The sequence below is a fragment of the Monopterus albus genome, unplaced genomic scaffold, assembly GCF_001952655.1.
Source record: "Monopterus albus unplaced genomic scaffold, M_albus_1.0 scaffold24.1, whole genome shotgun sequence".
Lineage (NCBI taxonomy): Eukaryota > Metazoa > Chordata > Actinopteri > Synbranchiformes > Synbranchidae > Monopterus > Monopterus albus.
This window is the reverse complement of record NW_018127904.1, coordinates 1,696,996-1,709,245: the sequence shown is the minus strand read 5'-3', so window position 1 is coordinate 1,709,245 and position 12,250 is coordinate 1,696,996. Positions and strand designations below refer to the sequence as shown.

The 12,250-nt window shown below is 40.4% G+C and overlaps 1 protein-coding gene across 1 annotated transcript in view; it reads left to right on the top strand.

Annotated features, from left to right (window-relative positions):
• The first annotated feature begins 4,407 nt into the window (after positions 1–4,407).
• Positions 4,408–12,250, top strand: part of trpm2 (transient receptor potential cation channel, subfamily M, member 2) — a 15,098-nt gene continuing 7,255 nt past the window's right edge. The window contains exons 1-19 of the mRNA XM_020594685.1: positions 4,408–4,577; positions 5,035–5,218; positions 5,329–5,509; positions 5,636–5,802; positions 5,855–5,870; positions 6,051–6,109; positions 6,185–6,385; positions 7,177–7,279; positions 8,301–8,422; positions 8,852–9,175; positions 9,532–9,627; positions 9,731–9,860; positions 9,953–10,098; positions 10,273–10,385; positions 10,998–11,090; positions 11,207–11,447; positions 11,644–11,762; positions 11,864–12,020; positions 12,141–12,162. Coding sequence (XP_020450341.1) covers positions 4,408–4,577; positions 5,035–5,218; positions 5,329–5,509; positions 5,636–5,802; positions 5,855–5,870; positions 6,051–6,109; positions 6,185–6,385; positions 7,177–7,279; positions 8,301–8,422; positions 8,852–9,175; positions 9,532–9,627; positions 9,731–9,860; positions 9,953–10,098; positions 10,273–10,385; positions 10,998–11,090; positions 11,207–11,447; positions 11,644–11,762; positions 11,864–12,020; positions 12,141–12,162 — 2,644 coding nt within the window. The remainder of the gene's footprint in view (positions 4,578–5,034; positions 5,219–5,328; positions 5,510–5,635; positions 5,803–5,854; positions 5,871–6,050; positions 6,110–6,184; positions 6,386–7,176; positions 7,280–8,300; positions 8,423–8,851; positions 9,176–9,531; positions 9,628–9,730; positions 9,861–9,952; positions 10,099–10,272; positions 10,386–10,997; positions 11,091–11,206; positions 11,448–11,643; positions 11,763–11,863; positions 12,021–12,140; positions 12,163–12,250) is intronic.

Below are 12,250 nucleotides of genomic sequence, written 5' to 3'. Positions count from 1 at the left end.
ACTAGCTGCAAGGGATTTATGATATTTCAGATTTAGTTTGAGTTCCTGACTGAATCAGTCAACATGAATCAGCAATAACACTTCACCGTCATGTGGAGAAGAGTAGGATTCTTCATTCCTTATCCCCGGGCTCATGTGCAATCATTCTTGCTGACTATCTTCCTTGTTAATTGCTGTTTTAATTAGGTATAAACGGTTTAGTGAAAAAAGTTTTTTAACCACAATCCAAAGAAGGTCTTTTTTTTTTTTCTTCACTTCGTTCAACAGTGATTTGCAAAAATGAGTCGGACCCAAATGATTCTCCAGTTTTCAGACCTTGACCTTCATTTTGTTCTGTAATTATAACAGTAATAATTAATATGGTTTGATTTATAAAAGTAAACTTTTAAGATTGTTCTAAAAACAAACTGGAATACGGTTAAGGTTTGTCTCATCCCAAGCTTTTAACTGGACAAAGAAATTGCTACTGTGCAGCTACAAGAGGAAAGAAATTGTCTTGTGACTTGAAACCGAATCTTGTGGAAGAACTCTATTAAAACACTGTAGACATGCAGGTTTGTGTCTGAAGCTAAAGGCCATGGCTGTATTTTATACTGGATTGTTATTTTGGTTCAAACCATTTAATGGGTCCTTCCATCTGAAAGCACTTGTTGGCATTTGTCAGTGTGGAGGCTTGTGTTTGAGAAGCGGTGAATTACTGCCCTCTGGAGGTTTGTACTAGTCACTGCGTATAAGCAGTCACCACGTTGATCGTCTCCTGTTTTGTGCTCTAATTGGATGCTCATGAAACATTTTGTTCTACCTCATTGTGTCTTCACCTGCCACTCAGACACCTGTCTCCCAGTTAGATTCCCAGTTAGATGCAGGATTTACCGACCCTGCTAGGTTTGAAACTGGAGCGCTTGGCCAGTTGGGAGATTATATAGTGGGGACCAATATGGTTTCACACTGCAACTGTAACGACACTAAAATGCATTTCCTGTAAGGACGTGTGACTGAATAACCAGACCTCGCATTTCAGTTCAATCATATTGTGCACAAATCTAGCTGCAAAACAAGAACATGACTGTTTTTGTATTTCTGTCCTTAACAATCAATCATGTTGGGATTGACCTTATTATTTTATTTCCCCTAGAAATGTCCTGTTTTCCTTTTTAAGTAATTTTCAAAGTGCAATTTTTCTTTTATCCTCGTGCATGGTGTGGATCTTCTCTGCCATTAATGCCTGCGTCCACGCACAGTGTTAGCTAGCCTTCTTGTAGTGCACCCTGCCTGGGCTGTGTGGTTTGAACATGGCATGCTTGTCAGCATGTTTAGTGCCCTGCAAAGCACTGCTGTTTCGTGAAACAGTCAATGAGCCAAACCTAAGTTTCAATCTTGTCTTTGCCAGATGTGCCATTACACATCCTCAACTTAAGGATTTCTTCTTTTTTTTTTGCTTGGGTGTCTTAAGTGGAAATGCCTCTTTCTTTTGTTTACCTGTCTTATTTTAAGGTTAAGGGACAATAAAAGGGATGGACCTCGGGCTCAGCGTGCCTTTAGATGCAGCTTCACTTTTTTTTTTGTTTTCTTGCTGTGAATTTTTCCTTTCACCTACCACAACTGTGTGTGACTCAGTGTACTTCATATGTAAAAGCAGTATATTATGCATCTGTGTGCTGTAGATGTCAGCTGTTGTAATCATTTTCCATGTCTTGCTCATGTGCTTGTTTAAAGTTAGGATGAATAATTAATGTATATAACAGTCAGTTCAGTCTGCAGTGAAAATTCCACACACCTAGCTGCTGTTTCTGGTCCTGAGTGAGTCCTTTGTGTGTTTTAGTCTTAAACACTTCAGGCCAAAAAGCCTTGATTGACAGCTGTTTGGTCTCATTATGCTCCTCCACCTCCTGTTCGACTGCACCATGGAAGAAGAAGAGGGTGTCGCACCTATGGTTCACGCTCTCACCTGGTCTGTCTGCTGCCATGCCTGTGCTGTGTGGCTCTCAGTGAGCCGTGTTTCCATTTGCTGTATTTTGCTGAGCAGCACCTTTGTTGCTGTTTTAAAACCGGTGATGTGTTCATATCATTTCTAGGAGCATCCCTGACCAAGATGACCATCAGCCATGTTAGTACTGTATGTTGACTTAGTCACCCCTCATTGTCTGGTGGTGTTTGCATGTGATCAGGGTGGGAAATGAACATCAGCCAGCAAACATGACTGAAACTTAGCTGCGTCTGGAAATTATGTCTGCCATCCATTTTTGCAGAGTTACAAGCTCAGAAATCCTCATGGGGTCCACTTACATTTCAGAAAAATTTCTCTAGGTGGTGAAAAATTGTGTGAAATTTGGACTTGGACAGCCACAGCTGCTGGTGCACAAAGTTCATTTCCTGTCCTGCATGTGAGAACTGTGGACCTTTTCATACAGTATAATGCACTTTAATCCACCCCCCTCTCTCTTCATGATAGTTATCAAAATTATATATATATATATATTGATATAGATCAAGCAAGCAAATGTGTATACACTCAATGCAGGGTTTTAGTCTCTTTTAAATTAGTACTTCTATGTGATGTCCCGTCCAACACAATGCTGTTTTTGTTCAAGTCTTAAGGGTACAGCTATTTATTGTTGTTATTTTTCTTTTCAAAGCCAAAAAAAGGTTACGGGTTCCAGAAGGTGTCAGGATTTTATCAAAAATCCACATTATAAAAAAAATGGCAGCACCAAAATTTCTGTTCTGGAGGTCAGAATTGATTCTATGCAACATTTTCCTCCCCTTTTTTCATTTTGGTAAACAGGCTTTCACTGATCCTTGCCAGGTGGGAAGGGGCAGATGTATTTTAAGCCTTTTTTTTTTAAGGTGCGGTATCAGCAGTATCCCCCATTTAACTGTTCTGTTTATACACCCTGTTGTGGTGCTACAGAATGAAGGACCTTTTTCATGTGGGTGTAACAAGAGGACCATCCATTTGTCATCCGACTGCTCTCACAGAGAGAAACCTGGACTTTAGACGCATGTTGAGCCCGTCTGTCAGTTTGCTGCTCTGTGGCTCAAAGACATCAGTTGGTTGTATGAAATATAAACAGATGATCAGTGATGAATCTAGATGCTTCAAGGGAAGCTGCTGTAAGATGTGATAATACTGTACTATTGACGCTGTATAAATGGAGAGACTTATTTTAAATCCTGTAAATAAATGTACAAAGGTGAGAGTGAGATAAATATAAAAAAAAAGACTGAAGATCAGTCTGATATGTAGAGAGAAATTAATCTGTATATTGTTGAATAAATATTGTGCCGTAAGGGAACTGAGTGTGTTCTTCATGTGCAGCAGTGGTTCAGAATGTTTCTGTGCCTACTGATCATAACTGATTAACTACTAAACAGTTATTACATCTTCTAACTTTAAGCTAAAGGATTTTCTGGACAGCGTCTACAGGAACACACATGTATCAGATTAGCAACAAATACCTGGACTATCTCACACACAGAAATGATCATAACCATAAGGATTATTATTAGCCACGCTGTCAACCAGTGCTCCAGTAATGAGATCCCTAGTATAATACTCTGGAGGTGTCACCTGGCAACGTGTTGTACCTGGTGAACGACATGAAACACAGACTTTCACATGTGAAAGTGTGCTTTGTTCAAGCAAGGCAACAGAAATGACTTCCTGTTGCTGCTTTTGCTTATTCAAATGAAAGAAGGATCTGAAGGCAGAGAAAAGGTAATGGTAATGAACCACACCTGAAATGTTGATCTATTCATTTAGATCCCTTCCACCTGGGGTCTGAAAGTACTGACTGAAATGTGTAGAGGAATGTATTAAATACTCTCGGTGTTAGACTTGTTCTTTTCTTTACTTCCTCAGAAATGCTACCAAAATCTGACAACAAGGTTCACCCACAGCAAGTGATTAAGGAGCTGCAGGAGAACACACTTGGACTAAGTCATGTGGTTTCTCAGATTAAACAGGTGAGTGTTTGTCACATGTTTTTGCTTCTGATCAAATTATTACCAGAGTGAGAACTGAGCTGGCATGATAATGGTAAAGTAAAATTTCAAGCAGACTTCAAATATAAGGGTGTGCTGTATTTTCAAGAACATACACCCTGATGTACTAAAGAGGCATGTTGGAAAATGCATGAAACAAATTTGTGGGGAAAATATGACCTACATATCATTTTCCTTTATCTTTAGATATGCATTGTGCTAAAATCATTTACTTAGGTAAATAATAATGATTATTACTATTATTATATCTAGACCTTACTTTGTAAAATATCCTGAGGCTGATGCAGTGTTGAGTGCAAGACTCCACCCACAGTACTGACCACAGAGGCTGCTGCTCTGTTGTGCTCTCAGTTCTCAGCCTGATGCAGACCTCTGCAGCATAGCCTCCATGCTGTCTCCAGGATGGGGGAAGCTGATGTAGAGTCACAATTGCTTCATACTTTAGCAACTGCTGCAGCCAGAGACTCTAAGCAACATTCTCTCTCCCCTTCTTTGCAGCGCCATGCTTTAGCCTCCTGGATCAAGGACAATATCTGCAAGAGGGAATGTTTTTACTTTGACAAAGATGGCAGGTAAGCTGAGCTGCTCTGTACTGTTGCTTGGTAATCAAGATCACTGAGGGAAACTTGCAGTTGCTGTTGCAGCAATACAGAGATACTGTTGTATTGAAGCAAGAAGAGGCATTACGGGGGGGGACGGCCGTGATTTGCCTGGGTGTGGTGGAGACCACAGTCCCCAGCCAGGGGCCAAAGTTAGCTCAAGAAAGCATTATGTGCATCTCCTAATCTCTTAATAATGTATGGTTTATTATTATTTAATTTACTTTTTACATGTATTTCAAATTTGCCACCCCTTTCTGAGTCTGTGCCCCAACCTGGCCACCCCGTCCAAAATTTTCTAGATCCACCCTTGTCAGTAGTTGTTGAGGAAGTACGTCTATATGTAAATAAACAACTTTGTTTTATTTTGATGTCTGTGCCACTTTGGCAAATGTAAGAATTACAAGTGTAAGCTACTGTTTCTTCGCAGTTCACCGCAGCCTAAAGAGGATGTTTGTAAGTGTGGCTACTTCAAAGTTGATCATGTGGAAGAAGCCATCAAGTCAGAGGACTTCATTGGGGAGACATGGGATAGACACAGACATGTTCGTGAAGTGCCAACGGATGCTTTTGGAGATATCAGCTTTGCTGGTTTGAGACAAAAGACAGGCAAGGTGAAACAATCCCTTGTCTCCACTTATAGTAACATGACATATACACATGTAGATGTGTGTCTGTTAGTCTTTATCGTCGCCTCTGCGCCTGTGTTTGTGTCCATTCTCAGTATGCACGAGTGTCCACAAACACTAGCCCTGATGTCCTGTACCAATTACTGACTGAACAGTGGGAACTTCCCCCTCCCAACCTGCTGATCTCAGTGACTGGAGGAGCCAAGAACTTCTATCTGAAGGCTCGTCTCAAGAACATGTTCCACAGAGGCCTCATCAAAGTGGCCCAGACAACAGGTCAGAGACATTTTTATGTGTGATGTCAAGGTGTACCAATGTTTAACCAGACAGTTTGTGAAGACATGTTTTATGAATACATGTGTATGTAAGGTTTAATTTGTACACATCCTGTGTTGTATGCAGGTGCATGGATCATCACTGGCGGCACACACGCAGGTGTGATGAAGCATGTAGGGCAGGCTGTGAGGGACTACGCCCTAAGCAGTAGCTCCACACGAGGTCAGATTGTGGCTATTGGAGTGGCAACATGGGGAATAATTCACAACAGGAATGCTTTGGTGAATTCAGAGGTATAATAAACACATTTACACATGTAACTTGTTGTTGTCACTTTATCTACAGCGCTTCCGGATTGCAAGCGAGAGGAGATGCACATTACACAGATGCACTTTATACCCAAAAATCATAAAACCAAGTAGATTAACAACCCAGCATGCGACACTAATAGATAATATATTAACCAATGATATTGAAAGCAAAATGACAAGTGGATTACTTTTTAAAATTTATTTTGTTGTTGTTGTTGTTTAACCACCAGATAGTGTAACCATCCCAGTGGTGTGTGTGGTTTTGGAGGGTGGACCAGGCACTCTGGATGTGAGTTGTCAGTTTAATTCTCTTTCTCCATCTCTGTCTTTGTCTGCTGTGTTTACATTTTTTGTCTCCTCGCAGACCATCTACAGTGCCATGCTGAATGGTACACCATGTGTGGTCTTGGAGGGCTCTGGGAGGATAGCAGATGTGATTGCACATGTGGCAAGATCGCCAGAGATCCCGGTCACTATTGACATCATTCGCAATTTGATGAAAACTTTCTTTGCCCAAACGTATGACACCTTTAACGACCCTGAGATCAAAGAATGGACCAAGATGGTATGTAAAAAAAAACGGAAGACCTTAACAAGTGCTGACCAATTTCCAAACTTCTGTTGCTTTCCAAAAAAAACATATTCATGAATTCAGTGACATTTTTCAGAAATGGATTGAAGTGGGTGGTGGAAGTGGATTTAAATCTCATCACATCACAGAAACCACCCTCCTGAGGGTTACAAATTATTTCTTGGTTGCATTTGATATGAGTATTTCTGGACCTTATTGCTGCATTTGATTTAAAAGCACGGAGCATGGTGGGCCACTTCATTCTATTCTGTCTGTCTCAGTTGTGGTGTGCCACAAGACTCAGGTTCAGGTCCACTAATGTTTTCTGTTAGCATGCTTCCCCTTGGGAATTGGAAATTATTGGCTTAACTTTTATGCCATTGACATTCAATTGTATGTAGTAGCAAAACTTTGTGATAATAGCAGTCTTGTCCCTCACATTATCTGTCTTGACTTGACTTGAGCTGAACATCCAACAATTTTCTGTGTGGATTAAACAAAAGATGCAGTGTGTTAATTCGTGAGCTTGTGAGGTGCTGACAGATGGGTCTAGTTCTGGCTCTATGTGCCAAATCAAAGCCTAAGGGTCTCCTGGCATTTCCTAAGTTGAACTTAGTAAATAGAGGTTACAGAGTTTGCTTTGTAATTCTTCTCTGGAAGAACTTGTGCTTGGTAATTTAGTATCAGCTTTCAGCTCCCTTCTAAAGATGTTTTCTTTTGCCAATTGATAAGTGCTATATAAAAAAATTATTACTGTACCACACCCCATTTGTTTTCTGTTACAGATTCAGGACATCATCAGAAAGTCACACTTGCTGACAATATTTAGAATAAGTGAGGACACTCACTCAGATGTGGATATGGCAATTCTTCATGCCCTTCTTAAAGGTAGGAATATGATTTTCTGAAAGATGTTTAATACTGTCTCTGAGTCAACTGACTGTAGGTTTACAACAGCGTTAACACATTGCACAGCATTAAGTATAAAAATGAACCGGCTAAGTGTCAGACCAGCATGTATAATGTTGCCTTTCAGAAATCTGAATGTCTGGACTGAGATATAAAACAAGCCAATATCAGAAACCATTACAGATATTGATGCATAAAATTTTTGACTTAAGAGTTGATTTTCTTTACAGAGAGATATTGATAGGCAGATTTGATATATTTAGAAGTATGCAGTGCTTCCTGCTAAGTTTAATGTATAGTGTTATAAAGGAACACCGAGCCAAAGTGCACCTAACGAAAAGTGAGTCCACCACACTGGACTTTCATTTAATATTTTGATAATGATTCATCTTTCTTGCCCTTCATTTCTATCACTGAGATCCTCTGGCGTAATGAGCGTGCATTTCTGTGGAGTCATCCTGCTGACTCAGCTGTTGTTTGACATCCACTATATCCTCTTGTCTCTGGTCAGGCAGCCTCGCTACGTGCTGCCTGATCACGTTGTGTGGCTCTTTAAATAATATTTTACATTTTAGAGTGTTAGAAATTTTACATTTTATATATTATTTTAAGTTTTAAATTATTATAAATTTTGCATTTCATAGTGTTATAATAAGCTTTTCTCCATTTTACACAGAATATTTGTGAGTTTTGTTGGTTGGACAAATCAAGCTATTGGAAAAACATCTTCTCCAGTTGTAGGGAACTGTGATGGACATTTTATGAGTAAACAATTTATTCATTAATAAAACAAATAATCATCAAACAAATTGGCTGCTAGCTGCGTTATTAGATAGTAAATGTCTTGACTGAGGAAAATGGCTGATTTCATACTGTATGTAGAGACACTGTCTTGTAGCAGAGAGGTTTGAGATATCCAACAGTCAATCAGTCTTTTGACTAAATCTAAACAGAACTTGTCACATACAATAAATGTTGTCAATATAAATTCTGCACTCAGCTTCAAAGACCAATGAGTCACTTGGAGTCGAGTACTGGAAGAGCCAGCTGGAGCTGGCTATCGCCTGGAACCGAGTGGACCTAGCTAAGACTGAGATCTTCACTGAGGAGAGCCAGTGGGAGGTTGGTGTGTCTATACAACATAATACAAATACCAGCTGCAGTGTATCCCAGGTGAAACCATCCTCTGATTTAAAATAAACCCTGTGTTGACCCTTTTCATCATTATTAAGATCAGATACTGTATATAGGTATCGCTAGCTCTTTACATGATCAGCAGCAGATGTATGCTTTTAAGCATTCATGTTGCTCTGGATCAACCTATATTACCTGCAACATTTACATTTTTAAATCCATCAGATCACTTATTATATACAGTGTACAGTTCATATGAACCTAGATTTACATTTTCATATTAGAGGGCGCATATTTTCAGACATATATTGTTCTGGTTATGAATGATATTGTTGTATTCTTGATCATTACATGCTGTATATTAATACTGTATGAACTGTACAATGTACAATGTCTTTCCATGTTATCGTCCTCTAGTCCAGTGAGCTCCATTGGGCCATGCGCTCAGCCTTGGTTGGAAACAAGCCTCAGTTTGTGAGACTGCTGCTGGAAACCGGTGTGAGTGTGAGGGACTTCCTGCAGGACGAGCAAACTCTGTGTGAGCTCTACACACATCTTCCCAGCTGCTTCTTTCTCCGCAAGCTGGCCAAGCGAGCAGACTCAGAGCAAGGCGAAATCTACACCATGAGTCGTGTATCTGAAGAGGTGCGATACCTGCTGGGCAGTTTCACCAAGCCTCTCTACCCTTGGTCCACCACGACGAACAACTCCAAGGTGATGATGGAGGACACACCTGTATTGGTGAACATGTTTATCCATCATCTACGGTGCTTTGAGTTAGGCAACCAAAACTAAACAATGCTTTGTGCTGGACTTCCATTATTCTAGTATGAGCCATCTTTTGATCCTAAAAATACATTAATTGATAGTAGAATTAATTTCCTCATAGTGTGGAGAGGATATTTAGACCTTCATTATGGGAAAAAAAACTTACAGGATATATAACTGATCAGTTAGAAGAAACAATGAAATACAAAAAAGTGACTGCTCAAAACTGTGTGGGGCATAAACAAGACAGCAGTATTTATGAAAACCTGGCTAGGACCATAAACTATTCAATTAATGCAAACACAGTCCTTTACTTTTTCCTCTATCAGTCTGAAAATAAGGCACAGAGGGACCCATGCAGAGACCTTTTCCTTTGGGCTGTCATCCAGAACAATAAGGAGCTGGCTGAAATTGCCTGGGAGCAGGTGATGAAAACACTTATACAGAATTTGAAAATAGTCAGTTGTGTGGTGTGTGAATATGGCCTTGAACCTTTCTGTATCTGTATTTGTGTTTGTGTCTGTGCAGTGTACAGACTGCATGTGCGCTGCTCTGGTGGCCAGTAAGATCCTTAAGAAAATGGCAGAGGAAGGAAGTGATGCAGACGAGGCAAAGGACATGCAGGCGCTTGCCAGTCACTATGAGAAGCACGCCATTGGTATAATACTACAGATATAAGGAGTGGCTTTACTGCTGTAAAATGTTTTACAAGGTTGGCATTTACCTTCATTGTGTGGGTGTGGGTCCCAGGTGTGTTCAGCGAATGCCACAGCAGTGATCAGGAGCGTGCTCAGAAGCTGCTGGTTCGTGCATCACCGTTCTGGGGAAGGACAACATGCCTGAGGCTGGCACTGGAGGCTGACGATAAAAGCTTTGTAGCTCAGTCAGGTGTTCAGGTAGAACAGTGGACAGAGTTGTCTTTGATTGATAAACCGAATCATTTGTGCCATTGATCAGGAAACATGTAACTTTAACCTGATAAATGAGACTATACATTTTGTCTTGGGTATTAAATCTCACCATTAAATGCTGCAGATACAGTATGACCCAGTCTGCTAACTGTCTTCTAGGTGCTTTTGACTCAGATCTGGTGTGGTGAACTTTCAGTGGACAATCCTGTGTGGCGAGTGATGTTCTGCATGGTCTTCTTCCCTCTTATCTATACTGGCTTTCTGGTTTTCAGGTCACTATTATCAGTTGTTTAAAAAAATCAGCTTTCTGACAACTTTCCACAAGATGTCACTGTGCTCAGTAATCTTTAAAACAGAGAGTTACTGTATTGTGACTGACCCAGCCCAAGTACCCTGGGCATAAAGGGGTGGACAAAATAAGAGAAGTGTCACATGAAAAAAGAAATAGATTACTAGGGGCAGTTAGCAATCTGCTCACAATGTGCCTATATTAACTGACCTTACTGTTGTTTTATGATATTCGAATGGAGTCAGTTGCTTTAATTGCAAGAAAAAAACCATATCAATGTCGTGAAGAGGTTTTGGCAGTGCAGAGTCCTTATCTGCCTCTGTCAGCTTCCACAGAAATAAAGGTATTCCTTCTAGAGAAACTACACAAAAATCATTGCTTCACTTTCTGTAACTGTGTATATGATAACAAAGTAATCACATTTAAACTAGGGTAATATAGCAGTGTTTATGCCTTTATGGCTTTTTCTTAACCAATGCACACATTTATTTGTACACACCACATGGTGGCAGCGTATCAGAATGTATTCATGTATCTGTGCTACTGCTTGTGCTACTTCTCTTGTCGTGGTCAACAGTGTTGTAATTCTCCATAGACGTGATGAAGCCATCCAGAGAAAAACTGAGAAGAGTGAGGCGATAAAGAGAGTAGTGACAGGAAGTACCCTCCAAACAAACTGGCATGGCCTGTAAGTAGACATGGAGTACACTGACAGGTCATTTAGCAAAAAGCAAGAAATAAATGTCTTAAGTGTCACTTGGGAAAAGAATCCACATGTAAGCATCATGTTGTTTCTAACTCCAGTGACTGTTCTGTGCACAGTGAGCCCACCAACCGGCGCCTGAAACCCCTAGGCTGCTGGTCCAGACTGGTCTCCCTATACAGCTCCCCACAGGTCAAATTTTACTGGAATATCGTGTTTTACTTTGCCTTCCTCTTACTGTTCGCGGTGGTGCTGACAACGGACTTCCAGGCTACACCCTCTGCAGGGGAGCTGCTGCTTTACATCTGCCTGTTCTCTTTGGTGTGTGAAGAGGTCAGACAGGTGAGAGATGGCAGCTGGGACACATGTACAAATGTTTGAAGGATAAACCAGGAGGCTGATATCTACTGTAAATCTGGATGGAGCAAAAGCATTAGACTTTACAGTCATAGTTTCCTCCTTTATTTCATTCTGTACCAGGCTTTCTTAGAACTTTGGTTATTGGTTATAAACATTATTTATCTTTTTCTCATCTAAGCTGTTTGATGATCCTGATGGCTTTGGGTTTCATAAGAAAGCCAGGATGTACATTAAGGACCTGTGGAATATTTTAGATGTTCTGTCCATCCTCCTGTTTGTGATCGGTTTTGCTTTTAGGTGAGTTTCCTTCCTTCCAGACAAACACTTTAGGCCATAGTAGTGCTCTCCACCCGCTGGATTATCTATTTTATGAACCACCTTTTATTTTTTTATTTTAGGCTGACATCTGAACTGTTCTATGCGGGTAAAATCCTCCTCTGCATTGACTTTGTGGTCTTCTGCCTTCGTCTCATGGCCATCTTTACTATCAGTCGAACCCTGGGACCCAAAATCATCATAGTCAAGAAGATGGTGAGAGGGTTGTATACAAATGTAGTAAATACTGACCTGATGTAATGTGATGTAAAGGTCAACTGCAAAACACACAGCACTATGCTCCAAAACACCTTTTATATAATATAGATGGGCCTCCATCTGGTGTCTGCAAAGGAAAAGCTGCTCTTTTTGAACAACATATTGCATCTGGCCCATTTTTAACCACACAGGGTTTCAGTCAGTCCATCCTCCAAGATGAAATATGGATTCAGCAACTGTCAGTTATTTCA